This window comes from Aristolochia californica, unplaced genomic scaffold (genome assembly GCF_029961685.1).
Source record: "Aristolochia californica isolate CCGP_79_NKW_82.1479 unplaced genomic scaffold, dmAriCali1.0.hap1 SCAF_3, whole genome shotgun sequence".
Lineage (NCBI taxonomy): Eukaryota > Viridiplantae > Streptophyta > Magnoliopsida > Piperales > Aristolochiaceae > Aristolochia > Aristolochia californica.
The window spans coordinates 5,259,084-5,283,270 of NW_027181992.1; the positions used below are offsets into that span (position 1 = coordinate 5,259,084).

Genomic DNA, 24,187 nt, shown 5'->3' on the forward strand with positions numbered 1-24,187 from the left:
AAGCCTGAAATATGCAATATATTTATCAGCGATTTCTTTTTTCGGGTAAAGGGAATAATTTAGTGGCAAAAAAATTTCGATAAAAAAGTTCTACCAAAATATGTAATATATATCTTTATCATGAAATTGTATTCCTGCTACATAATTTTCAGGACGGGTTTGTTTGGAACCCAAGAAAAGAAAAAAAATAAGAATTTAATTATTATTATTTTCAAAAATAATTTAATTTTTTTTATTATTATCTCATTTTCACTAACTATATTTAAAAATAATAATAGTCAAAATTCTTATTTTCTTTTCCTTTCTTGAGGTTCCAAAGAGACCCTAGGTTCTAGTGGGAAAATCTAAAAACAAGGGTTGCTAGTTTGTCTACTTTGCACTAATAAGCATGAAGATCCACAATCTAGCCCAATTAGAAATTACAACAGCAAGTGAAAAAAGCCTGAATATCATATATCTTTCTCTTGCTACTTCACTTGGATATTACAATTACATGATCAGCCCAACATTGATAAATAAACAAAAATGGCAGTGACAGAAATTTCACGTTGAAGATCGCCACACCTTGACCTTACCAGCCGAGAAGTAAAAGCTTCAGAAGAGCCATTCGAATGTACAGGCCATTCTTTGCTTGCCTGAAATATGCAGCTCTTGGATCCTCATCCACATCCACAGTTATCTACAAAATGAAACAATAACTACACTTGCATAACATGCATAAACAAGTTGATTTACTCAGTGCAACTTAGTTGTTTTACCTCGTCAAGCCTCGGAAGGGGATGCATAATTACAGCATGTTTCCGCAATGCTTTCAGCAGTTTATGGTCCACAATGTACTTCCCTCGAGCTTCTTCATAAAGATCAATCCTCTCACCAAATCTCTCGCGTTGAATACGGGTTTGATAGACAACATCACATTTAGACGCCACTTCCATCAGATCTGTGCTTTCTTCCCACTCAATCCCCTTAGATGTGAGGTATTCCTTGATATCATCCTATTAATTCAAAAAGACAAGGCAAAGAGCCATAACAGTTTTTTCTTGCACTAGGCACCATTTTTGACAACAACATTCAAGAAAACATTACCTTCATCTTGACTACATCAGGAGCCACAAAGTAAAATTTCACATCTTGGTACTTCCCAAGCAGATAAGCTAATGAGCGAACAGTCCTGCCATTTGCCAGATCTCCCACCAAAGCAACACTTATGCCGTCCAATTTGCCTATCTCTCTTCCAATTGTATACACATCCAACAGAGCCTGTAAATACAACTCAAATCCATTGCCATCAATCATCATCAGTTGAATATTCCACTATCATGTAAAATAAGAATCCTATAAAGGGTTTCTCACAAATCCTGCAACCAGGAATTCCTCACCTGTGTAGGGTGCTGGCCTGGACCATCCCCAGCGTTAATAACAGGAATTCCTGCGGTTGATGCAGCTCTTCTGGCAGCACCACTTTCAAAGTGCCTCATGACAATTATATCAGAGTATCCTTCAACAGTTCTTATGGTATCTACAAGTCAAAAGCACACTTAAACAAAGTGCAGAGATAAATTTGTAGGACCTACTAAGAAAGATTAAAGCAATACCTTCTAGTGTTTCTCCTTTTGCCGCAGAAGAAAATTCCCGTGCATTTTCAGTCGTCAAAACTTCTCCGCCCAACCTTTTCATGGCTGACTCAAAGGACAATCTGGTCCTAGTTGAAGGCTCATAAAAAAGAGTGGCCATAAGATAACCCCTCAAAATTTGACATTTGGAAGAGTTTTTCTCTATCTTTTCCATTTCTTGTGCCACGCCAAATATTGCATTGAGAATATCCCTATCAAATTGTTGAGCCTCAATTACATCATCAAGTTGAAATTTTTCTCCCACAGAATAAGTTGCAATTCCAGCACCTAGGGAAAAAAATTGAATTCCCTGTCTGAGAGATATTTTTTCAGCTCGTTCTTCCAACCAGTCCATACATAGCAAGCCACGTTGGTCTGATGGAAAAGCACTTCTATACAGAGAGCTATCAACCAGAAAATGTTTAGATAGAAATCTTGCATAACTGCATGAAGTGGCTGGATGACACTTCCTGGTCCATGTGGTCACTGAAGGTTTCCCAACCTTGGAAACAGGTAAACCACAACTCAGGGTAGATAAAACCATAGGTTCAGACTATTGCAACCAATGTAGACTCCAAAACTTGCTTCCACTTGAGATGCAATCAAGGAAGGGGATCTAATCAGTAACAGCTTCGCTGTTAAGTCTGAACAACTGCAGCGTTTCAAACCCAACCAGTGAACTTAGTATACATCTCAAGTTTTGGAATAGAAGTGTAAGACTTTGATCCAAAAAATATGAACCGCAACAAGTGTGCATGAAAAACTAAGCAGTAATGGTTCTGGCAGTAACTTGAAATATAATTTTTTTGTAATGTCATTTTAGAGAAATGAACAATAATATGAAGCATAAGAACGCATTGAAGCATTGTTTTGAATTATATATAAGGGTAGTTTAGTCTTTTACCTTACTAGTATTATCCCTCTAGAGTAGGAATTTATCTTCATATGGTAGTTATATACATTCATATGGTAGTTATATGGTTCAATTTTCAGTTTTTATGTCATATAATTAGGGAGATTTAAGGAGTTAAGTGTATTGGTGTCCATGTACCTTATTTTACACTTAGTGATATTTAAATACAGGAGAGGTCCATTTCAGACTTCTCAATGAGTGCAGCAACTCACACAACTCTTTTTCTTTCTCTCCTCTCTCTTTCCATCTTCTCTCTCTTTTTAGTTTCTAACTTTTACATGGTAGTAGAGCACTAAGATCCAGTTGCAGGGACTTTTCAGCCAGTTTTTCTCCTACTTTTAAGTCTACAACTTCTGCAAGAAAGGGATTTTTCCTTTACCTACCGTGCCATAACCCTAAGTTTGATGGTTTTTACTGCCAACTAAACAGTTTGATGTGGTTTTTGTGACCCTAGAGCATTGTTTAGGCATTTTTTACCCAAATCAGTACCTGTGCTTTTTGTGACCCTAGAGCATTGTTTGGGCATTTTTTACCCAAATCAGTACCTGTGCTTTTTGTGACCCTAGAGCATTGTTTGGGCATTTTTCTCCCAAATCAATACCTGTGCAAGTCTTCCAGACGTGCAAACTCCCTGCATCATCATACGTCGGGATAACATCAGCCCTTTTTTACATCCTCCTGAGTTCAATTTTTGCAACTAAGGCAATTGCATGATAGTGTTTCTCAATTGAAATTCTAGTGCCCTAATTCAAAATTGTGTGGGGCCCACCTTGTTTGCGCAAGCAAATCAAGGTGTTGTTGAGCAGTTAGTTGTGTGACATTGATTTCAATTTTTTTTTTTTTTAATCAATTTAAAGATACTTATCACACTGATTAGGAGTTTGGAAGTTCTAAAGGGAAGGATACTATTCAGACTACTACTAAGAAGCTATTCAGATGTTAAATATCTCAAGGATGATCCTCCTATTCCCATGATTAATGACAGGGAGGCAAAATAAAACCAGGTTATGTGTTGGTTAGTAAACAACATAGAATCCAAATTTAGGAGTCAAGTTATGCACTATGAGACAGCTAAGGAGATCTGGGTTTCTCTTGTGTCTATATATGATTAAAAGCGTAGTTTGTCATGAATCTATGAACTTTATGCAAGGTTTTTCAACCTATATGGGGAGATAAGATAATGACTGATTACTTTAGTGAGTTGCAAGGCATTTTACAAAAAGATTACTATCTATCATCCTTCCACAACTGATAAGAAGAAGCTTCGTATAAAAGAAGGACAGATCAATGTGGTCAAGCTCCTTGAATACTTAGGTCCTGAATATGATGCAAATGGGGCCCAAATACTAGCGGATGATGATGTACCATAATTGAAGAAAGCACTTAACAAAGTTGTACAAGTAGAGACTATTGTGCTATCTAAAGGCAGCAAGGATAGTGAGGGAACAAAAGTTGTTGTCCTCAATATTAAGCCTACACCAAGTTGTTCAGAGACACCTCGTGGACATGAAAAAGGATGGTGAGGATGAGGTCAAGACGATTCTGAACATGGTGGTGGTAGGAGTGCTAGGAAGTGACAACAATCACTTAGACAAGTTTAGTAAACCAGTATGAGCTAATTCTAGTATCCCAAAAGATTGTGAGGTTACAACCAATGATGAGGCAGGTACTATGCCCAGGTGCCCTAGATGAGCTTTCTCAACTAGTACAAAAATTGGGATAGTTGACATCATCTACCACATATGTGGGCTAGCTCTAGCTCAAGTATGTTTGTTTTCCATGTGACCCCTACTTCTACGTGGGTGATTGATTTTGCTACATCCCCAAACATGTTAGGTTTGTCCTTGTTGTTTAGCTCTCTTAGTCATTCATCCCCTTTCAAACACGCCCATCCTATTGATGACTCCCAACTTGTTGTTTAGCAATGATTCAACCTATCCATTCTTGTCTTTAGAGTGCGCTTCATTTGTACCTAATTTTCATGTGAACTTGTTAACTGTGAATCAAATTAATAAATCCTTGCATTGTTCAATAACATTTTTTCCCACTCGCTGTGTGTGTCAGGACCTCCAAATGAGGAGGGCGTGTGGTTCAAAGAGTGAAGGAAGGGGTTTTACCACTTGGAAGGCTTATTGATGCATTCTTCTCAAGCTCTTCAAGCATTTGTTTCTACTTACCGGTGGCACTTGCAAATAGGACATCCCTCTCTAACCAAGTTACTCTAGATGTTTCCGTCTTTGCCTTCTACCTTATCTTTTCAACGTGAATCATGTCAACACATGAAGCACCATAGAGAATCATTCCCATCTAGTCAGAGTCCTAAAAGTACTAGTTTTGTTAGTAGTAGCCCATTCAAACGTAGGGGGCCTTTGTCAAGAACCTAAGTTTCTTTGGTTGTTAGTATTTGTTTCTCTCATTAATGATTTTAGTAGGTCCACTTAGGTGTATCTCCTACAAAAGAAATCCGAATTAGATGATATATCCTTGAATTTTAACAATAAAATAAAAAATTAATTTGATGCTTCACTTGGTGTGCTTCAATCTGATAATAGACTTGAGTTTATCACCCAAAATTTTTGACTCTTTTTGTATAGCCAATGGTGTTATCCATCAGTTGTCTTGTATGTATACCCCGTAGCAAAATAGGACAATAGATAGGAAGAATTGCCACTTGTTAGAGGTAGCAGAAACCATGCTAATGAAGGTTCCAAAATCTTATTAGGGCAATGTTCTCCTCAATACTGGGGGGGAAATGCTACAAGAACTTAGGCCCACAAATGATTTGTTTCCTCTTTATCCTCATGTGTTTGGTTTAGTTTGTTATGTGTATGTGTTTGGTCCGTCTCATGATAAGTTATCACCAAGATCAGTCAACTGAGTTTTCATTAGGTACTCTCATACTTAAAGGATACAAGTGTTATTGTCTTTCAACAAGGAAAACGTAATATTTTGAAGAAAAAAAAAGGAAAACTTATGCATCTGTTGATGTCATTGTTAGAAGATGTTCCCTATTTTTCCACGTTAAGTTTTCTATTCCTTCTCCACTTGAAATGGATGTTGCTGCCCCTATTTCGGTGGAGAATGTTCCGAGCACTATGTCCAATGCTACCTAGCAAAGGCCACTGCATGTTCCAAGTGCAGGAAACATCCCAAGACACCTTCAAAAGATCCCTCTCCTCCAGTTTGCCAATTGCCTCCTTTTTTGGGGCTCCTAAGGTAAGTGATTTGAATTTTCCCATTGCCTCTTGCAAGGGTCTTTGTACCAGTACTAAACATCCAATCTCCAAGTTTGTTTCTTTACATTATTTCTCTGGTTCCTTCAAGACATTTACCTTGTCATTGTCCTCTGTATTATTCCTTCTTTGGTGTAAGATGTTTTGTGTCTCTTAAATGGAAGCAAGCCATGGATGTGGAAATGGGGGCCTTAACTTATAGGGGCACCTAGACGTTGTGTTATACACCTCAAGATGCTGCCATTGTGCTGCCAAAGGTTTACACTGTGAAGTACAAGGCCGATGGGTGCATCGAGAAGTATAAAGTCAGGCTAAGGTTACACTCAAACCTTAGCATAGATGTCTTTGAGACTTTTCATAGTAGCAAGGTTGAAATTTCTTCGGATTTTGATTTCTATGGCAATAAATAAGGGTCAGGCCTTGTTTCAAGCAGATCCCAAGGGCTTGATTTGATAAGTTTAGCAAATTGGTTGTCCTTTGGTTTTGCCAGAAGTCATTTAGATAACTCATTGTTCTTTATAAAGAGGTCCTCCAGAGTTTGAGTTGTTGATTGTGTATGTGTATGAGATAATGTTGTCAAGAAGTGATGCAAGGAGTATTGAAGAAATAGAGGTACACCTTGCAAGACCTTTTCAAACCAAGGACTAGGGATCCCTCAAGTACTTGGCGAGGAGTAAGACAAGAGTTATCTAGACATAGAAGAAGCTGCATATAGATATATTACAAGAATATGGTCTTTTGGGAGCAAAGTTGTTAAGACGCGCATAGCAGTGAATCATAATCTTCATGCAGATGAGAGTGCAATACCCAAGGACAAAGACCATGTAAAGGAGATTAGGGGACAAATTGATTTATATCACACTACCTCACCCAGGCATCTTGTTTGTTGTAACCATAGTTAGCCAATTCATGGAGAACCCTAGAAAGATCCATTTAGAAGCTACATATAGAATATTGAGGTATGCGAAGGGAGCATCAGACAAAGGCTTATTATATGAGTCTCATGGTCATTTGCAGATTATGCGATATTCAGATGTTGATATGCGGGACCTAAGTCGGACAGAAAGTCCTCCACTAGTTACTGTGTTGTTGGGAGGAATTTAATTACTGGAAGAATAAGAAGTAGAAAATGTGACTTGGTTTAGCGCATATGCAAAATACTAGGCAATGGCTCAAACTATAAGTGAACTTCTATAAGTGAATTAGTTTTAATAGATTTAGGCTTCACCACCAATGGTGCTATGGTGATGCATTTTAATAACCAAACCGCCATCTTTATTACTAGGCCTTGTCAGAGAACTTCTAACAAATAATTTTTTTCAAAACTACAGTTGCCACAAAAGACTAATATTTAGGCCTTGTTTGTGCCCTGCATAGAAATATGTATACCAGGAAAAGCTGGATATAAATTTCTTGATTATGAGTTTCTAGGGAACTTATAAATAATATTATAATTAGTGCTCTCATGGGAAACTACCTGGAAATCTATTTTGTTTTTCTTAGCAGCAATTAGTGCCCTTTCCTAGAAAGAGCAGAAAATTAATCACAAGAGAGTTTTAATACTATAAGCTCCCGCACTTGACTTAAAAGTCATCCACAACAAATGGGGCAATAAGTAAAATGTCAAATATTTCAATCCAGGCCACCTCCAAAGAACAAAGCAAAGTCCTCAAAGCTTTTCATTTAAATTTTGGAATAGCTTGAACTCAACTAGGATAAAGCTCTAAGTGCAGTCGGAAGTTCAATTGCATTGACACTCAAGACAAGGACAACAATGGAAAGTGAAAGAAGCAAAAGGAATCAAATGCAAAAGGAATCATACGTACACTATATCTCATACCCCCTTGTGAGGCTTGAACCCAAGACCTCACATAAAAATCCCTCCCACATCGTGATTGAACCAAAGGCCTGATCCACAATACAAGAAAATTGTTCAGCAGTCATTTTTTTTAAATCAGTTCTTGAAGTATTTTTTAGGGTTCTGTCAAAATTAATTCTTGAACCACCAACTTACGGCTTCTTGGAATCTTGGATTTTGTACATCAGCACTTCTAGTACCATAAGAATTAAAGACCAGTTCATCTCACTTGACAAGAAATATAGAAGAATAATTTTTCATTCTCCTTAGCACTAATAGAAAATACCCATCATGATCCATCTAAAGAAAGAGTAGAGTTCCAATAGATTTAGTATCTTCTGGTTTCACTTTTATTTCACGTGACAGCTCTTACAAGGTTATTTTAGGTTCAATTTTCAAGTCTAATGCCCAAAGGTAGAAGAGAGGGAGAGAGAGAGAGGTCTGGGACTGAATTCATAAAAAAAAAAAGAGGACTGTTCGAAAGAAGCTAAGTGTACTTCTTGGAAAAATATGCTTGGTTATAGTGACATTATCTGGAATATAAGTTTTGCATAAGACAGTAGACCAAAATTTATATCTAAGATATGTCTCAAAGCCCTTCTAGGAAATAGAAACATTGAAACACAGATAAACTGACGTTATGAGAAGCTAGCTCTAGATCAGCAAACATGTCAGTCGACACTCGAAGGGATAAGGTTCATCTGGATGACCTCCACCTTCTTCTTTCTAGTCTATTACATTTTCCTTCTTTGTTTTTCTTAATCACTTGTATATTGTTTTGGAGCCCAATAAGGACTGGCCACAAAGAATATAGCATGCGAGGGAAATCAAAATATAGGTGTAAAACCATGGAGGTTTTTCAGCTTCAAGAAAGATTTTTAATTTATCTACATTAATACCAGTAACCATATATTGTTAATGTGAATAGAAAGCAGCCAAAATCAAGTTATTCCAGAAGGGCAACTAAATATCAGTTTGGTTCAAAATAACCAACTGTCCATTGAATGGGAAGAGGACCATAGTCGAGCTGCACTACTTTCAGATCTAGATCGAAAAATTTATTAAATTGGGCAAACAGACAAACTATACCCCAACAGAGAATGGAAAAAGTAGAGAAAGTTACAGACAAACTATACCCCAACAGAGAATGGAAAAAGTAGAGAAAGTTACAGACAAACTATACCCCAACAGAGAATGGAAAAAGTAGAGAAAGTTACAGGCAACCTGCTACAAAGTGAATAAAATGGTGTGGGAAAAACAAATTACTTTTCACTCGATGACATATGGTTAGACACCAACCGATGAATATAGCTACCATTACAAGAGCAATAAGTACTATCCACTTGTTCCAATCATTTTAAAATTAGAAAAGTAAAGAGGAGAATGAGAAACTGTTCTAGAATTACCAAGGAACATCTGAAGTGAAAAATAACAGGAAGAGAGTGAACAGTGGGTACGGTTCATGTTTCAGAGAGAGGGAACAAGTTCTTATCGTTCAAAGAGAGGTTTCCTGGAGAGAGAACGAGTTCTCATTTTTCAGATAGAGGTTTCCGGGAGACGGAACGAGTTCTCAGCTTTCAAAAAGAGGAGGAAATAGATGAAGATAAGAATGGGAAAATTTTCTTCTCGTCTGTCGTCTTCTTGCGTGTGAATGCGAGAGAGAGAGAGAGAAGAGTGATACCAAATCGACATAGAGATATAGGGCAGTAAACACTGGCCACATTAGGTTAAGAGGAAATTAAGCCCGATGATTTCCGGCCCTTCTTGCGCGGCGCAAAAAAAATGGTGATATTGTAATGCGAAGAACGTTAGAAGTTCTAACTTCATAACAGAAAAAATATGAAAATGCAGATAACCAAGGCAAATTACCTGCAAATTCCACCAAGCGGTACGTTAAATACAAAATCACAAACAACTACAGGCAAAACAAGAAAGAAAAAAAAAAAAAAGGAGAAGTAAAAATTGAAGAGAGTAGAAACTGGAAACCATCACCTACCTCTCACTGTACTTTCCTCCTCTTCATGTCGACGAAACCCATGAACAGTGAACACGAGAGAGAAAACCCTCCCTAACAGATCGATTTGCCTTGATCCTGTCGTCATTTGACGGCTGAGATTTCTCTGACAAGGTGAGTCAGAAAGCAGTGTCTCGTTTTACCAACGTAAATCAATTCCCTGCAAGAACATTAGTTTTATTTTTAGGATAATAACGGATGGTCACAAATTTATTGATTCATGAGCAACTTTGTCACGCAACAGTTGTTGGCAATCAACGCATAAACAGGGGGACTTAGGCACTCATAAGATCTTCCAAACTCACATCCCTCCAATCTCTCACTTATCCAAATTAATGAGCTTAGTTCATTCACTTTCACCGGCACCTAGAAGTGTGAAAGTGAATTCCGACGCTAACCCAATTCATTCACTTTCGCTCACTAATTCGTCGCTCTTTGCGTCCTCCTCTCTTTCGACGTTCCCTCCATCCTCCTCTGTCTCGACCCTCTTTGTTTTCCAACCCTCATTGACAATGTCTCGAACCTAGGAGTAGAAACTGATTCCGCTCTCAGGTTGAAGCGCAGGGCTACGCACCTGCTACACTGCAGAAGTGGAGTAAAGAGGGAGGAAGAATCTGATCAAATCATTTAACGTGAACTGTGACCTGTATACAAGCTGCTCGACGGCGAAGTGGCTGCTCATTTCCTTTTATAAACGTCTCGTTATCACTCCTGAAAGGAAGTCATTGCTCTCCCTCTACGTATCTAGGCCCAGCACCCGTTACCAGCAGCAGATCAGGCTGGTAGAGAATCTTATGTCGAAAATGAAGTTCAAAGGAGTCCTTGATTTCTACCACATCCTTTTCATCTCCTCAGAGTCAGTCATTCACGTCAAATATAAAAAAGAGCATGGACAACTAATATAACACAGCAGCGGAGATATCATCTAGTCTATTGGTACATTACATTCTTCAAGGAGCGCTCTGATATTATGCTCCGGGGCACTGATAGATGATGGTAATAAGAAACGATTAGGACGAAGTTTTACTCCAGCTGTGCTTTCCTTCATAACTTGCAAGTCGGACCTATTCCTTGTAGTAGATGCAGAGAGACGTTCCTTCCATATTCTTCCATCCTGAACATCAGAAAGACAGAATGCTTTTACTTTTAAGTAGATATGGAAGCAAGCTTGAATTTTTCAATGTAAGACCCATGAAAGATAACCGAACACAAATCATGGTACACTGCTTTCATATAAAAATTATGCTGGAACAACTGAAACTTGGGAGAGCTTTGATGAATAGCAAACAACCATGTAAAGATGTCATTTTTCTTTATAGGAAATCTAAGCATAACAATGAATCATTGCCAACAGATCACAAAATGAACCTCTGTGGCTGATAAAGCACATCTCTATTGTTTTCAACTAGTGAGTTTTAAGTATTTTATAGTAAGTGGACAGATTACACGAAGTTGGTGAGCATTTAAATTTTCCGTTCCAGTTGGATCATTCACAAAGGGCAGAGTATATTACTTCACAAATTTTTAGATGTGTAGATAAGTGAAAGGATTATATAGGGCAAGTGATTCAAAACTATATTAAGGCTTGTGCATGAAGTGAGACATTTTTTTTGTTTTGACAAAAAAAAGAATGAAAGCAAATCATGGTTAAAGAATCATTCTCTAGTTATTAGGGATGCATCTAGCAGGCTCACTAAATCTTCTGCTGCACAGTTCCAGTTCTTTGTTAATACACTAATCCAACGGTTAAAGCCTTTGCAGAGGAAAATACATTGCATGGCCTACACAAGTATTCCACGACCTTACGGATGGATACAGGAAGCAATTCTCTTGTTGTCACAATAATTTTATTGTATCATAGTGGTTTACTAATGAACTTTGAAATTAAAGGATGTTCAAAAAGTATAATTAGAGTTTAAAGATTACTTAATTTTCTAGGATGTTGTTTCATGTAAAAAGTCATTTCCTAGGATCTAATGGTAGAAGAGACATAGATGTAAGTTTTGAATTGTTTTAATTAAAAGTGGGGGAAAAGGGACTGAAAACCCTGTGTCTCTCATCTCTTTTCTTCCTACAGATTCCAACAAAGAACAAACTAACCTACTAACCTAGACCTTCACAACTTCGATGAGAAAGCAAGAAATAAAAAAAAAATTAGGACAAGCAGATCATCTAATGGCAGGTAAAAAGGAAAAATAAAATCTCAATTTCACCAGCTATGGATTTCCCCATCAGTTTATATAACGAAAATAAGGGACCAAAGTATCTAGTCATTATTCATGAGTTGACCATAGAACACAGAAGTAGTCGTTTTTTTTAGAATCTAATGCATGCCCACATAGACATTATGTATTTCAATTAACACAATACAAAATAAAAAGATTTCATTTACTCACTAATAATATAATTTTTATGTTTTTTTTATTTTTTTGCTATTGTTTCTTTCTTCATTTTAATTTTTTTTTGTGGAAGGAGGGTAGTGTTCAGACAAAGTAGATCACCTCCAAAAAAGATGATGAAAGTTCATTCTAAGGTAATCTACTTTCATAAAGAATATGTTTTTTCAGTGTTAGAGAGGGTGAATGGAAACTGTAAAACAGAAAGTGGGTATACTTTAACTTTTTATGCTAAATCTATTTTTGAGACAAAAGATAAACATTATCCACTCTATCCTACATCTTCTTACTTAAATAATCTCTAAAAAAAAATCATTAATGAGGTGACTCGCTTTCTCTATGTAATATAAATTCCACCCAAACTTTCCATGTGCCCTAACACATTTTTTAACCACTTTCTCTACATGATTCATTTCCTCTTTCAACTTTCCTTGAGGCTAACAGAACCTTTAAACATATAAATCAAACTTGCCAATGAAAATTAAATAGATATAGTTCATTATGAAAACATAGTGGAAGTCAAAGCTAAAGATAAAAATGATGTCAAGTAAAAAGTGGTGCTTACATTCAAAATAGAAGGCTCTGGTAATGGACAAGTAACTGGTTGATCATTGCTAAATGGCTCCGCTGGGTGTTCAACTGGCTTAAAGTCCACAGCTAGTTCAACCCCATAGTTAGCAGCAGTAGCAGCAAAAACAGAACCTCCTATTTCCCTATTCAGCGGAACCTCTGTCCTTGGATCCTGTGCCATAAGCACAGCCATGAATATTTCAAAGGCTAATGTATCATCTTGCAAAGAATGAGAATGAAAAACATTTCGAAGCTTTCAATGACACAAAAAGGGAAGCTTAAAGGAAATACTTTCTGTAATTGAGGCTGAAAACAAATAAGATCAAAAGACACAACAAACAGCTGAAGATAACCTCTTCAACAGCAAAACCCATTAATAAATTAACAATCTTTTCAAAGTTCAAGAGCCACAAAAATACATTTGGAAAGCTAGTGCTATCAGTTTAATTAGAAGAAACTTGATTACAAGGCCATACAGCAGATTGAAAAGATAATCGAGAACCCAATTACTAATTTAATTTTGAAGTAAACCAATCATGAAATGATTAAACCAGACAACTGCTTGAATGCAAGAAAAAGTTAAGGAGAAAAAGTTAAGGAAAAAAAGTTAAAATATCGTCAAAGTTAAAAGGACAAAAAAAAAGAATGAAAAAGACAAATGACAAGATCAAAGAATTGAAATTCAGAAACTCTTAAATCACACAAATCAGAACTTTAATGAGCGATGTAACCATAGGCGGATGACAAACAATTACTAAAGAAAACGATTTCAATTTCTTTCATATTTTCTCATTCACATCGTCGGCTTAAATAGTCGTTTTACAAACTATACATGGAGTGAGTGATTAAAGGCAATCACGTAATTACAGAGATTACAGAATATGTACTGAAAAGGTAAGATTATATTTCTTCGTAAGGGAAGAAATCTCAACACTCCCCCTCAAGTTGGTGCATAGATATCACTCATGCCCAACTTGTCGAAACAATTGTAAAAAGCTCGATAAGACACTGACTTGGTCAGCACATCGGCAAACTGATCTTGAGACCGAACATGAGGGACTTCAATGATTCTTGCTTCTAGCTTTTCCTTAATAAAGTGTCTATCAACTTCAACGTGTTTAGTTCTATCATGTTGGACTGGGTTGTGGGCAATATCACATGTTGCCTTACTATCACTGTATAATTTCATAGGACTTGCCTGCTCAATGTGTAGTTCTTGTATGAGATTTTTTTATCCATAATAATTCACATATTGCCTTGGCCATTCCCCGGTATTCGGCTTCAACTGACGATCTAGCCACTACCTCTTGTTTCTTACTTCTCCAAATAACCAAATTTCCACCAACAAATGTGAAGTATCCGGATGTAGATCGTCGATCCTCTATTGACCCAGCCCAATCAACATCGGTATAACCTTCAATTTTCAAGTCGCTTCCTTTTTTAAACAAAATTCCTTTTCCTGGAAATGATTTCAAATAGCGCAAGATACGGTTGACGACATTCATATGTTCTTCACTTGGAGAGTGCATAAACTGACTAACTACGCTTAATACATAAGCTAAATCTGGTCTGGTATGTGCAAGATACATTAACCTCCCAAGTAGTCTCTGATAACGTTCCTTGTTAGCAGGGACTTGATCTGAATGTGTTCCCAGTTTCAAATTTTCTTCCATAGGAGTACTGACTGGACTACATGTTGTCATACCAGTTTCCTTCAATAAATCCAAAGCATATTTTCGTTGAGATAAAAAAAACTCCCTCCTTGGATCTTGACACTTCGATACCAAGAAAATATTTTAAATAGCCAAGATATTTTATTTCAAACTCTCTAGCAAGATGACTTTGCAATGCTTTCTTTTCTTCTGGATCATTCCCAATTACTATCATATCATCAACATACACAATAAGAATTGTGATGGCCTCCTTGTTATATTTCAGGAAGAGAGTATGATCTGAGTTGTTTTGCTTGTATCCGATAGATTTCATAAAATTTGTGAACCTTCCAAACCACGCCCTCGGGGACTGTTTAAAACCATATAGGGATTTCCTCAGTTTACATACTTGTTTGCATTCTTTGTTTTGCATAATACATCCAGGAGGTAATTCCATATATACTTCTTCTTGGAGATCTCCATGCAAAAATGCATTTTTAACATCAAACTGATATAAGGGTCAGTCAAGATTCACAGCCAGAGAGAGTAGAATCCGAACAGTATTGATTTTGGCCACCGGAGTGAATGTCTCCATATAATCGATCCTGTAGGGTTGAGTATATCCTTTGGCGACAAGCCTTGCTTTGAACCTTTCAATGGTGCCATCGGCTTTATATTTAATGGTAAATACCCACCTGCATCCGACTGGTGTCTTTCCTACAGGTAGGTCAACCACTTCCCAAGTTGAATTCTTTTGGAGGGACCTCATTTCTTCATTCATAACTTATTTCCACTTAGGATCTTTCAAGGCTTCCTGCACACTATTAGGAATAGATATAGCAGATAATTGATTCACAAATACTTAATTTGCCTTTGACAATCTATGATAAGACACAAAATTATGCATGGGATATTGAGATTTAGAGGTGAGAAGAAGTTCATAATTGACTCTAGGTTTTCCTCTTGTGGTTCGATGAGGTAGCACTCTTAGTTGAGTTTTTTCGGAACTTAACTGAGGCTCAAACATGGGCTCGGACTCAGAAGGCAATTGATTCATTGGTACATTATTAAGGGGGGAAGATGTTGGCTGAGACTCTGGTTGCATTACTTCCATTTGGTCTTGTTTGTCTCCATCCTATGAAGATGTCGGTTGAGACTCTGGTTGCATCACTTCCATCTGGTCTTATCTATCTCCATCCTGTGAAGTTGTCGGTTGAGACTCTGGTTGCATCACTTCCATCTGGTCTTGTCTATCTCCATCCTGTGAATCATGCTCATTTGTATCATTTTGATGTTCACTACTGTAATCTGAATACTTACCACTTGTAGTATCCAAGATATCCAAATGATGATTAAGGGTCTGCAATTCAATCCTATTCTCCCCCTGAATTGAATATTCGGGAGTAAAATAATACATGTGATCTTCATGAAATACCACATCAAGAGTGACATACAATTTGCGAGAGGGAGGATGATAACAGTGATAACCTTTTTTATGTTGAGCATAACCAACAAAGACACACTTGAGAGCTCGGGGTTCCAATTTATTTCTCAATAGCTTATGGAGTTAAACAAAGGTTACACACCCAAAAACTCTAGGTGGCAGATTCGGCCCAACAGGTGAACTTATGGTTTAATGAAGAACACTCAAGGGAGTCTGAAATTGTAACACACTCGAGGGTATTCAATTGATAAGGTAAGTTGCAGTTGTGATGGTTTCACCCCAGTAACTAGCCGACATATGAGCTTCAAACAAGAAAACACGAACAACCTCAAGAAGGTGGCGGTTCTTTCGCTCTGCAACCCCATTTTGCTGAGGGGTGTACGGACAAGTAGTTTGATGAGTAATACCATGATCATCAAGATATTCTTTTAAACTTTGATTCACAAATTCTCCACCATTGTCACTTCGAAGAGTTTGTATAGTAGAATGATACTGAGTGACTATCATTCTATGAAATTGTTTGAACAACGAACTAACTTCGCTTTTTGACTTCATTAAACAAATCTAAGTCATACGGGTGTGATCATCAATAAAAGAAACAAACCACCGTTTATCACTAAGAGATGCTATATTTGTTAGACCCCACACATCAGAGTAGATAATCATAAAGGGTGTTGGACTCCTATTCATGCTTATTTGGAATGGAAAACGATGGCTTTTAGCCAATTCACATACCTCACACTTAAAATCAGAAACAGATAATCTAGCAAATAGTTTTGGAAACAGTTTCTTTAGATAACCAAAAGATGAGTGACCCAACCTTTTATGCCATAACCAAATTTCATTTTCTGCAGATTTATTCACGGAGAATGCTAGAGCTAACTGATGAGAACTTTCTGGCTTCAGATCAAGGTAATAGAGTTTCCCCCTTCTAGTACCATAACCAATTGTCTTCCGAGTTCGAATGTCCTTAAACACACAATGGTTAGGCCAAAAAATCACAATACAATACAAAGTGCGAGTTATTTGAGCCACTGATAATAAATTATGATTGAGGATTGGAACAACTAATACAGAATCAAGACTCAGATTTTCAATGAGGGTGATGGAACCTTCTCCAATAACGTGAGAGGGAGTACCATTTGTTATAGATACGATATGTTGTTCAGATGGTTTCATACTTTCAACATGATGATTGTCAAAGGTCATATGATCAGTAACACCAGAATCAATTATCCATTCACTATTTCTAATAGGAGTAGAAGTATTAAGAACTTTACCAGATGTAGCAGAGGTGGAGGGTTCTGCTACGGCAACGGATGCATGATAATTTGGTTTAGTGTTCAGTTTGCGAGGCGCTTTAGTAGGATCCCACCATTCTGGATACCCAATAAGTTCATAACATCTTGACTTTGTATGCCGAGTCTCACCACAGTGAGTACAAATACGCTCTGGTTTTGATTCCTTCGACATGATGCAAGAAGATCGGTAGATCGGTGATGATCACCCAAAAAATACTGGTCCGGTCCGCTTTATGTTCACTGGGTTGACCCAGTTTGGGTCTCTAATTTTGGTCCGATCAAAGAACTGGTCTAGTCTGTTTTCTGAATAATTTTTTTTGATCCGGTCCGAGATATGATCTAGTCCGGTCTGCCAATGGCTTGACCCGGGTTGGGTATATGTTTTCGGTCCGGTTCGAAAAGTGGTCTAGGACTCTGTTTCCGGTCCGATTCCACGACCCGCCAGAAAAATAAAATGTGGGACCTAAGTTAACGGAAGCAAAAAAAAAAAATTTCGTACCTTCGTCTTCTTCATCGATGGTGCGGATTCTTCTTTGCCAGCGACCGTTCGGGCTGGTGGTATGCTAGAAGGCCGAGCAATGACTCGGCTTCAGTCGTCGGAGTCTGAACGGTCCGCCGGAGTGGGGGCGACGGTGGAGATAAAGCGAGCTCAAGACGTTAGTGCAGCTCTTCGTCTTCTGCGTCGGTGACGATGGTGCCAATCGCTGGAAGGTGGTTCGACGGCTATTTGTCGGCGGATTTCAAGAATTCGGGTGGCGGCGGTTTTGTGTTACAGAGATGGCCGAAGAGAAATGCAAACAACTCTTCTTCGTTCACAGAGTAGACCTGCCCTATTTTTTTTTTTTTTTTTCGGCGACAGAGTTGCAGCTCTATTCTTCGGATGCGGAAGAGACTATGGGATAGAGCTTTCACTCTGTTCTTCGGCGACGAGAAGGAGAAGGAGAAGGAGAAGGAGAAGGATTCTCCTACTCTGACACCAACTAAAGAATACGACTTCAATTTCTTTCATATTTTCTCATTCACATCGTCGGCTTAAATAGCCGTTTTACAAACTATACATGGAGAGTTGAGTGATTAACGGCAATCACGTAATTACAGAGATTACAGAATATGTACTGAAAAGGTAAGATTATATTTCTTCGTAAGGGAAGAAATATCAACACAATTTACTGTAGACCTCATATAATCACAAACAAAGACACAGGTTTCAAATAAACAGATGGGTAAACATATAAGCAGAAATAATTATGCTTGATAATTTTGCAGTAGATAACCATGAAAAGAAAGAAAAGAAAAGTGAAATATAAGAGATCTTTCGTTCTACTTAAAAAGAAGAAACAAAAGATAGAGAACAAGAACTACACTGAAAGGCAAATAGAAATGGAAAAAAAACGCAGATATCCAAAAGCACAAACATATATCAAACAGTACTCTAAGGAAAATAGAAGAAGGAAATAAAAATATGGTCTATAATATTATGAAACAGGTAGCTAGATGAAACCGGAAAAGAAGAAATTTCCAAACTCCAAACTTGACAGGACGATCAAGGGAAGATCCAGTCGAGGAATAAATAAGACAACAGAGTTACGTCAGTCAAGAACAAATCTATTACCCATATATTAAAGAAGGAAGTTATCCCATGCATTTAAAATGAAAACAGATAAAAATACCCGAGAAAACAGACAAACGAGATCGTAATGACTTGAAGAGGCCCAAAAGGGGAAATCTTATGAATAAATAAAAAACAGCACAAGCTAATGCAAAAGTAAAGTGATCGCGAAGGAAACAAATATCTTCAAGCAAGTAAATTAAGATGAAAGCATCAAATTGCCTAAAATAACCACCAAAAGAAAAACATTGTTTTTTTAGAATAGAAGCAAAAAGCTTGGCGCATTCATGTAGTTGTCATCTAGAAACAAAAGACAAGAAAAAGGAGAAAATTAGCTTACACTTGCACTCTGTGATCTTCGATGACCGGTTCTGCCACCATAAAATCTCGAAAAAAGACTAACCATTTTACTGTTGAAATGGAAAACTATAGATTTCCTCTCTACAAAACAACAAACACCTTTGGGAAAAACTACGTTTTCCTCAACGAACATATAAATGCTTTTTGAGTTTTGATCTGCGGAGGAAGATAAGGTTGCTTGTCTTGATGGGTTTTGCGGCGATTCTCAGAATCAAAATTCTGTATACGAGGGAGAAGAAAAGGCCGGGAATACGAAAAAGACAGTGAAGAGAATCCATCAAACACCAAAAGTGACTGAAAAAACACACCCAATGACGACGGACCAAGTACTCTTCCTCTATTTTACTCTTTCCTCATCGTGTACTAAATTTTTCATCCGTCTCGGAAACTTGACGGAAACACTCAAACGAGCAGCGGTTGGAGTCCTGAAATCTATCTCCTAGGCAGTAAATAACTAATAAATAAATAAAACCGCTAAATGAAGTGTATAGAAAATCAAGACCCGAATTTCCACCAAGACAGCGACAGCGACCACTGCCAGTGCGCTCACTTCTCAGTGCCCATCCCCTGAATCTAGGGGTAGTACCGGTCGGGTTAAATATCGGGTCAAGCGGGAACCCAACCGGACCAAAAACCCTGGTTCAGGTTTTCTTTCTCACCCTGGTTCGGGCTATTTTCACTAAGAAATTGAAAGAACCCTTACCATTAGAAATTGTAAATTATCCTTGGAGAGTCTCCAAGAGATGGTACAAGTCTTGGATATGAAAGTATATCGAATACATTTGGGAGGGTAGCTATTTTGTGGCATATAATTGTGTTGAGTTAGCTTGGTTTTATCCTGAAATGATTAGTTGAAGTTCAGAGGTTGTAAAAGTAACAAAAAGAGATGAAATTAATACGAGAATGAAAAAGAGTAGAGAACGAAGAAGATAAATGTTGGGGTATGCGGAACTGTTCTTGAGGAAGATCTCGATGTCCTCCTATTGTTAAATAGGTCACTTAAGTGACTTGTGTATACAACGTTAGAAATGTCCCTCTAGGTTAACTTACTTATATCTTTGAATACAAAGACATATAAATCTGAAAATTTACCCTAACATCTACTATAACTAGGTAAATATTATCCTACTCCTAGAGGGAAAATATATGTATGTTTGATATGAACAACTTTAACACTCCCCTCAAAGTGGAACATATATGTGTAGAAACCCTAACTTGTTACAAAAACTTTATTATCTTGTTTTCCCACAACTTTGGTGAAAACATCACCAAGTTGATATGTAGTCTTGAGAAAGGGAGTGACCACAACTCCACTCATCATAAACATCTCTAAAAAAGTCACAATCTACATCTATATGCTTAGTTTTTGTTATGAAATACAAGATTGTTTGCAATGAAGATGAGGCAACTTGATTGTCAGAGAATATTGCAATAACCTCTTTAGCAGGAAAGCCCGATTCTTTCAACATAAATTTTATTTACAGAAGTTCATTGACCGTATGACTCATCACTAGGGATGGCATCAAGCCGAGCCAAGCTTGAACATATATATGTTCGAGCTTGGTTTGATCTGAATACTTTGAACTCAAGTTTGAGCTCGAGCTCATTGTTATGGACTGGTATGGGCTGGCCCATAACACGACCCTAGTATGGGCTAGGCAGTTATGGTCCTAGGTTGAGTACCTATGTCTTCTGCTCCTAACAGGCCGGTCTTTTGGGTAGTATTGGCTAGGTGCTTAACATTTGGTATCAGAGCTAGTGCTCGGTTGCGAGTTCGAATCCCGGTGGATGCATAGGCTGGATTAAGCGCACAAAGGCGTGAATACTGATAGGTCCTCGTGTAATCCTTGGGTCGGGTCAATGTCGGTGTGCAGTCGTGGTCGTCGGCTCGCCATGGGGGGTGTGGTGTTATGGATTGGTATGGGTTGGCCCATAACATGACCCTAGTATGGGCTAGGCAATTATGGTCCTGGGTTAAGTACTTATGTCTTTCGCTCCTAACAGGTCGGTCTTTTGGGTAGTATTGGCTAGGTGCTTAACATTTGGTATCAGAGCTAGCACTCGGTCGCGAGTTCGAATCCCGGTGGGCGCATAGGCTGGATTAAGTGCACAAAGGCGTGAATATTGATAGGTCCTCGTGTAATCCTTGGGTCGGGTCAGTGTCGGTGTGCCGCCGTGGTCGTCGGCTCGCGATGGGGGGTGTGGTGTTATGAACTGGTATGGGCTAGGCAGTTATGGTCCTGGGTTGAGTACCTATGTCTTCCGCTCCTAACAGGCCGGTCTTTTGGGTAGTATTGGCTAGGTGCTTAACACTCATCCTCTAGCCTAAAATTAGAAGCGAGCTCGAACCCAAAATTTTTAATTGAGTTTGAACTCGACCTCAAGCCGGATTCGAGCTTTAACCTATATTTTAAACTACAAAAAAAATACAAAAAATAAAGACAATATTGTGATGAACTTAATACCATTGAACTACAAGCTATCATAGAGGAGTCCAAGACTTTGTAATGGAACATACTAATGTATAATAACCAACTTAATAGACCCAAAAGAAAGAGCAAACACCTCCATTGATAGTATTTGTTTCATTGGAAAACAACAACATTAAATGTTGAGGGACCCAAAAGGGTTTTAACGATTAATCATCTTTGAGGTTTGAGGTAAATAAGAGCAAGTATTAACCAATTAAAGAAGGAATTGGCGAGAGCAATCAGAGTAAAGGGTATTTTCATAAAAAAAAATATCTATGCTAACGAGTTGGCTCACGAGCTAACAAGTCGAGCTTGGAAAATCTCAAGTTTGGCTTGTTATACTTAACGAGCCTTATTTCAAGTTTGAACTCGAGCCAAACTCAAGTAAAAACCAAACTGAGCCAAACTTTTTTCGAGCCGAGCTCAAACAGTTTGCGAGCCAGTTTGGCTTGGTGCCACCCCTACTCATCACTCTATATTCAACCTCTGCACTTGAACGAGCAACTATATTGTTGTATTGCTATTCCAACTCACTAAATTACCTCCACCATATACACAATACTTAGAAATTGATTTCCTATTTAACTTGGATCCAAGGTAGTCAGTGTCTGAAAACTATGTAATTTGCATATGACTATGCTGCTCATACAATAGTCTTTTTCTTGATGCACCTTTCAATTATCTTAATATTCGCAAGGTAGCTTCTAAATGAGCTTTTCTTGGGTGTTCCATAATTGGTTGACTATGTGCGTTGTAAAGGCTATATCATGCTTGGTCACTATAGAATAAATAGGTTTGCCTACTAGCCTCCTATACATGGTCTTTTCTATGAACTCCTCTTCACCAAGATTATGATTAAACTCTATAGGAGTTTGCATAAGTTTAGTTCCTAACATCCCATACTCACGTAGCATATCAGTCACATACTTTCTTTGGGTCATAACAATCCTTTTTTTGTTTCTCACTACTTCAATCTCAAGAAAATATTTAAGTGTTCCTAGATCTTATGTCTGAAAATAGTGCATCAGATGCCTTTTCACCTTGTCACGTCATTTTTGTCACTGCCAAATAAAACTATGTCATCTATGTATATAATCAAAACTAAAATTCTAGAGTCCACTTTCTCACAAATAAAGAGTGATCATAATGAGTCATTTGAAAGCCCAAGGAAATCACAATTGGACTGCACTTATCAAAGCAAGCTCTAGGACTCTGTTTGATACCATAGATAGTTTTATGTAACCTATATATTTTTCCTGTCTCCTCTTGAGTGACATACCTTGGAGGTTACTCCATATGTACCTCTTCATTCTAGATCTTCAACAATAAGGCATTTTTGACATTTAGTTGGTGTAATGGCCAGCCATGATTAATTGTATTAGATATCAAAATGCAATGAGAGAGAAATCCTCAAAGACATCCACCCTATAAGTTTGTGTGTATCCCTTTGTCACAAGTTTGGCCTTATACCTCTTAATGGAATTACCAACTTTATATTTCACACGTACACCCATGGCAACCTACTATGGTTGCATCCAACGGTGGCTTGCTCAAAGTCCATGTTCCTTTATTAGTTGAGCTTTTTATCTTAGCATCCACAACATGTTGTCAAAGAGGTGATAACAAGGCTTCTTGCATAAAAGAAGGAATAGAGCACAATGACAAGGATAATACAAGGACTTTAAATGACTTTAACAAGTAATCAAAGGACACATATGTGGAGATCAAATACCCAATACCTTTTTGGGTACAAGCATGGACACCATTGCAAAGAGGCACAAGGAGATGTAAATCACTTACCTTAGGAGCAGTAGACGAGGAAGGCTTGGGTGACATAGGAATATTCAACTCATTGTGAACATAACAATTTTTTTACAGTAAACGAGGAAGTCTTGGGTGACGTAGGAATATTCAACTCACTGTGAACATAACTATTTTTTTTTAAAAAAAGTAATGTATGTTGAGACGTGTTTTCTTTGTAGATAGACAATATATCATGAGTACCCATGAAAAACACACATAACTGTTGGGGGACAATTTATCAGTTGAAGGACTAAGAACATGAACATAGCAAATAAACCCAAATACATGTGGGCAAAGAGGAAATAATTCACTGTCGGGCTTGAGTAATTTAATTATTATTTGTCCATCAAGTATGAAAGAAGGTATCCTATTAATAAAAAAAACAAGTTGTGAGAAGAACATCACCCCTAATAATATTTAGGGACCATTTGATCATCATAGTATCTGCTACCTCAAGTGACAATTTTTTTTCATCGATACCATTTGTTGAATACCATGAGTAATATGAATAGAAACAAACTTACTATTCAAGAATTCAAACCCATTATCAGTATGCAAGTTACACTAATTGAAGTACCAACTTGATTCTTTATTTCATTATAGAAGTTGAAGAATACATAAAAAAAAACATTAGACTTGTCCTGAAGAAGATACACCCAAGTAGACCTATTATGATCATCAAAAAATGAAATAAAAAATCGATAACTGAAAAAGACTAGGAAACTGATATGGACCCCATATATCTAAGTGAAATATCTCAAATAACTTCGAGTACATTGTGGATGAGAAGGAAAACTGGTTCTATGGTCCTTTCCCAATTCACATGAATCACATTGAGAAGACAAGGTGGAAGGTAACTCTGGAGACAGCTGTTTGGGCTTCTCTGGAGATGGGTATCCTAGCCTCAAGTGCCACTGGAAGGAGGATTGCGTTGTTCGGAGTGTTGAGGA

The 24,187-nt window shown here is 37.7% G+C and overlaps 2 protein-coding genes across 8 annotated transcripts; both read right to left on the reverse strand.

Moving 5' to 3' along the window:
• Positions 1-365: 365 nt before the first annotated feature.
• On the reverse strand, positions 366-9,819 carry LOC137959818 (aspartate carbamoyltransferase, chloroplastic-like). Of its 4 annotated transcripts, XM_068807184.1 has the most exons (7): positions 9,614-9,819; positions 7,586-7,667; positions 1,596-2,265; positions 1,380-1,519; positions 1,087-1,260; positions 759-995; positions 366-679 (listed from the first exon to the last, which is right to left on the reverse strand). In XM_068807184.1, the coding sequence occupies exons 3-7, from the start codon at positions 2,155-2,157 to the stop codon at positions 572-574; spliced, it is 1,221 nt and encodes a 406-aa protein (XP_068663285.1). In that variant the 5' UTR covers positions 2,158-2,265; positions 7,586-7,667; positions 9,614-9,819; the 3' UTR covers positions 366-571. The 4 variants fall into 4 exon arrangements, with proteins under 4 accessions (XP_068663285.1, XP_068663289.1, XP_068663288.1 ...); XM_068807188.1 differs by lacking the exon at positions 7,586-7,667; XM_068807187.1 differs by lacking the exons at positions 7,586-7,667; positions 9,614-9,819 and adding an exon at positions 9,487-9,578.
• A 616-nt stretch (positions 9,820-10,435) lies between these two features.
• LOC137960372 (uncharacterized) lies at positions 10,436-19,388 on the reverse strand. 4 transcript variants are annotated; one of them, XR_011114149.1, is made up of 3 exons: positions 18,944-19,388; positions 12,593-12,756; positions 10,436-10,745 (listed from the first exon to the last, which is right to left on the reverse strand). XR_011114149.1 is itself a non-coding variant. In XM_068807974.1 (3 exons), the coding sequence occupies exons 1-3, from the start codon at positions 19,094-19,096 to the stop codon at positions 10,557-10,559; spliced, it is 519 nt and encodes a 172-aa protein (XP_068664075.1). In that variant the 5' UTR covers positions 19,097-19,388; the 3' UTR covers positions 10,436-10,556. The 4 variants fall into 4 exon arrangements, 2 of the variants coding, with proteins under 2 accessions (XP_068664075.1, XP_068664077.1); XR_011114148.1 differs by lacking the exon at positions 18,944-19,388 and adding an exon at positions 16,514-17,484; XM_068807974.1 differs by having other exon boundaries at positions 12,593-12,769.
• Positions 19,389-24,187: the final 4,799 nt, after the last annotated feature.

Excerpts from the sequence above, each read along its gene's own strand:
- LOC137959818 (XM_068807188.1), bottom strand. The coding sequence starts at position 2,157 with ATGGTTTTATCTACCCTGAGTTGTGGTTTACCTGTTTCCAAGGTTGGG. Across the intron at positions 1,520-1,595 it reads AAAAGGAGAAACACTAGAAG|ATACCATAAGAACTGTTGAA; the intron begins GTATTGCTTTAA and ends TTTGACTTGTAG. Across the intron at positions 680-758 it reads CCCTTCCGAGGCTTGACGAG|ATAACTGTGGATGTGGATGA; the intron begins GTAAAACAACTA and ends TTCATTTTGTAG.
- LOC137960372 (XM_068807974.1), bottom strand. The coding sequence starts at position 19,096 with ATGTTCGTTGAGGAAAACGTAGTTTTTCCCAAAGGTGTTTGTTGTTTT. Across the intron at positions 12,770-18,943 it reads GAAGATCACAGAGTGCAAGT|GATCCAAGGACAGAGGTTCC; the intron begins GTAAGCTAATTT and ends CTTATGGCACAG. Across the intron at positions 10,746-12,592 it reads CAGAGCCTTCTATTTTGAAT|GATGGAAGAATATGGAAGGA; the intron begins GTAAGCACCACT and ends TCTGATGTTCAG.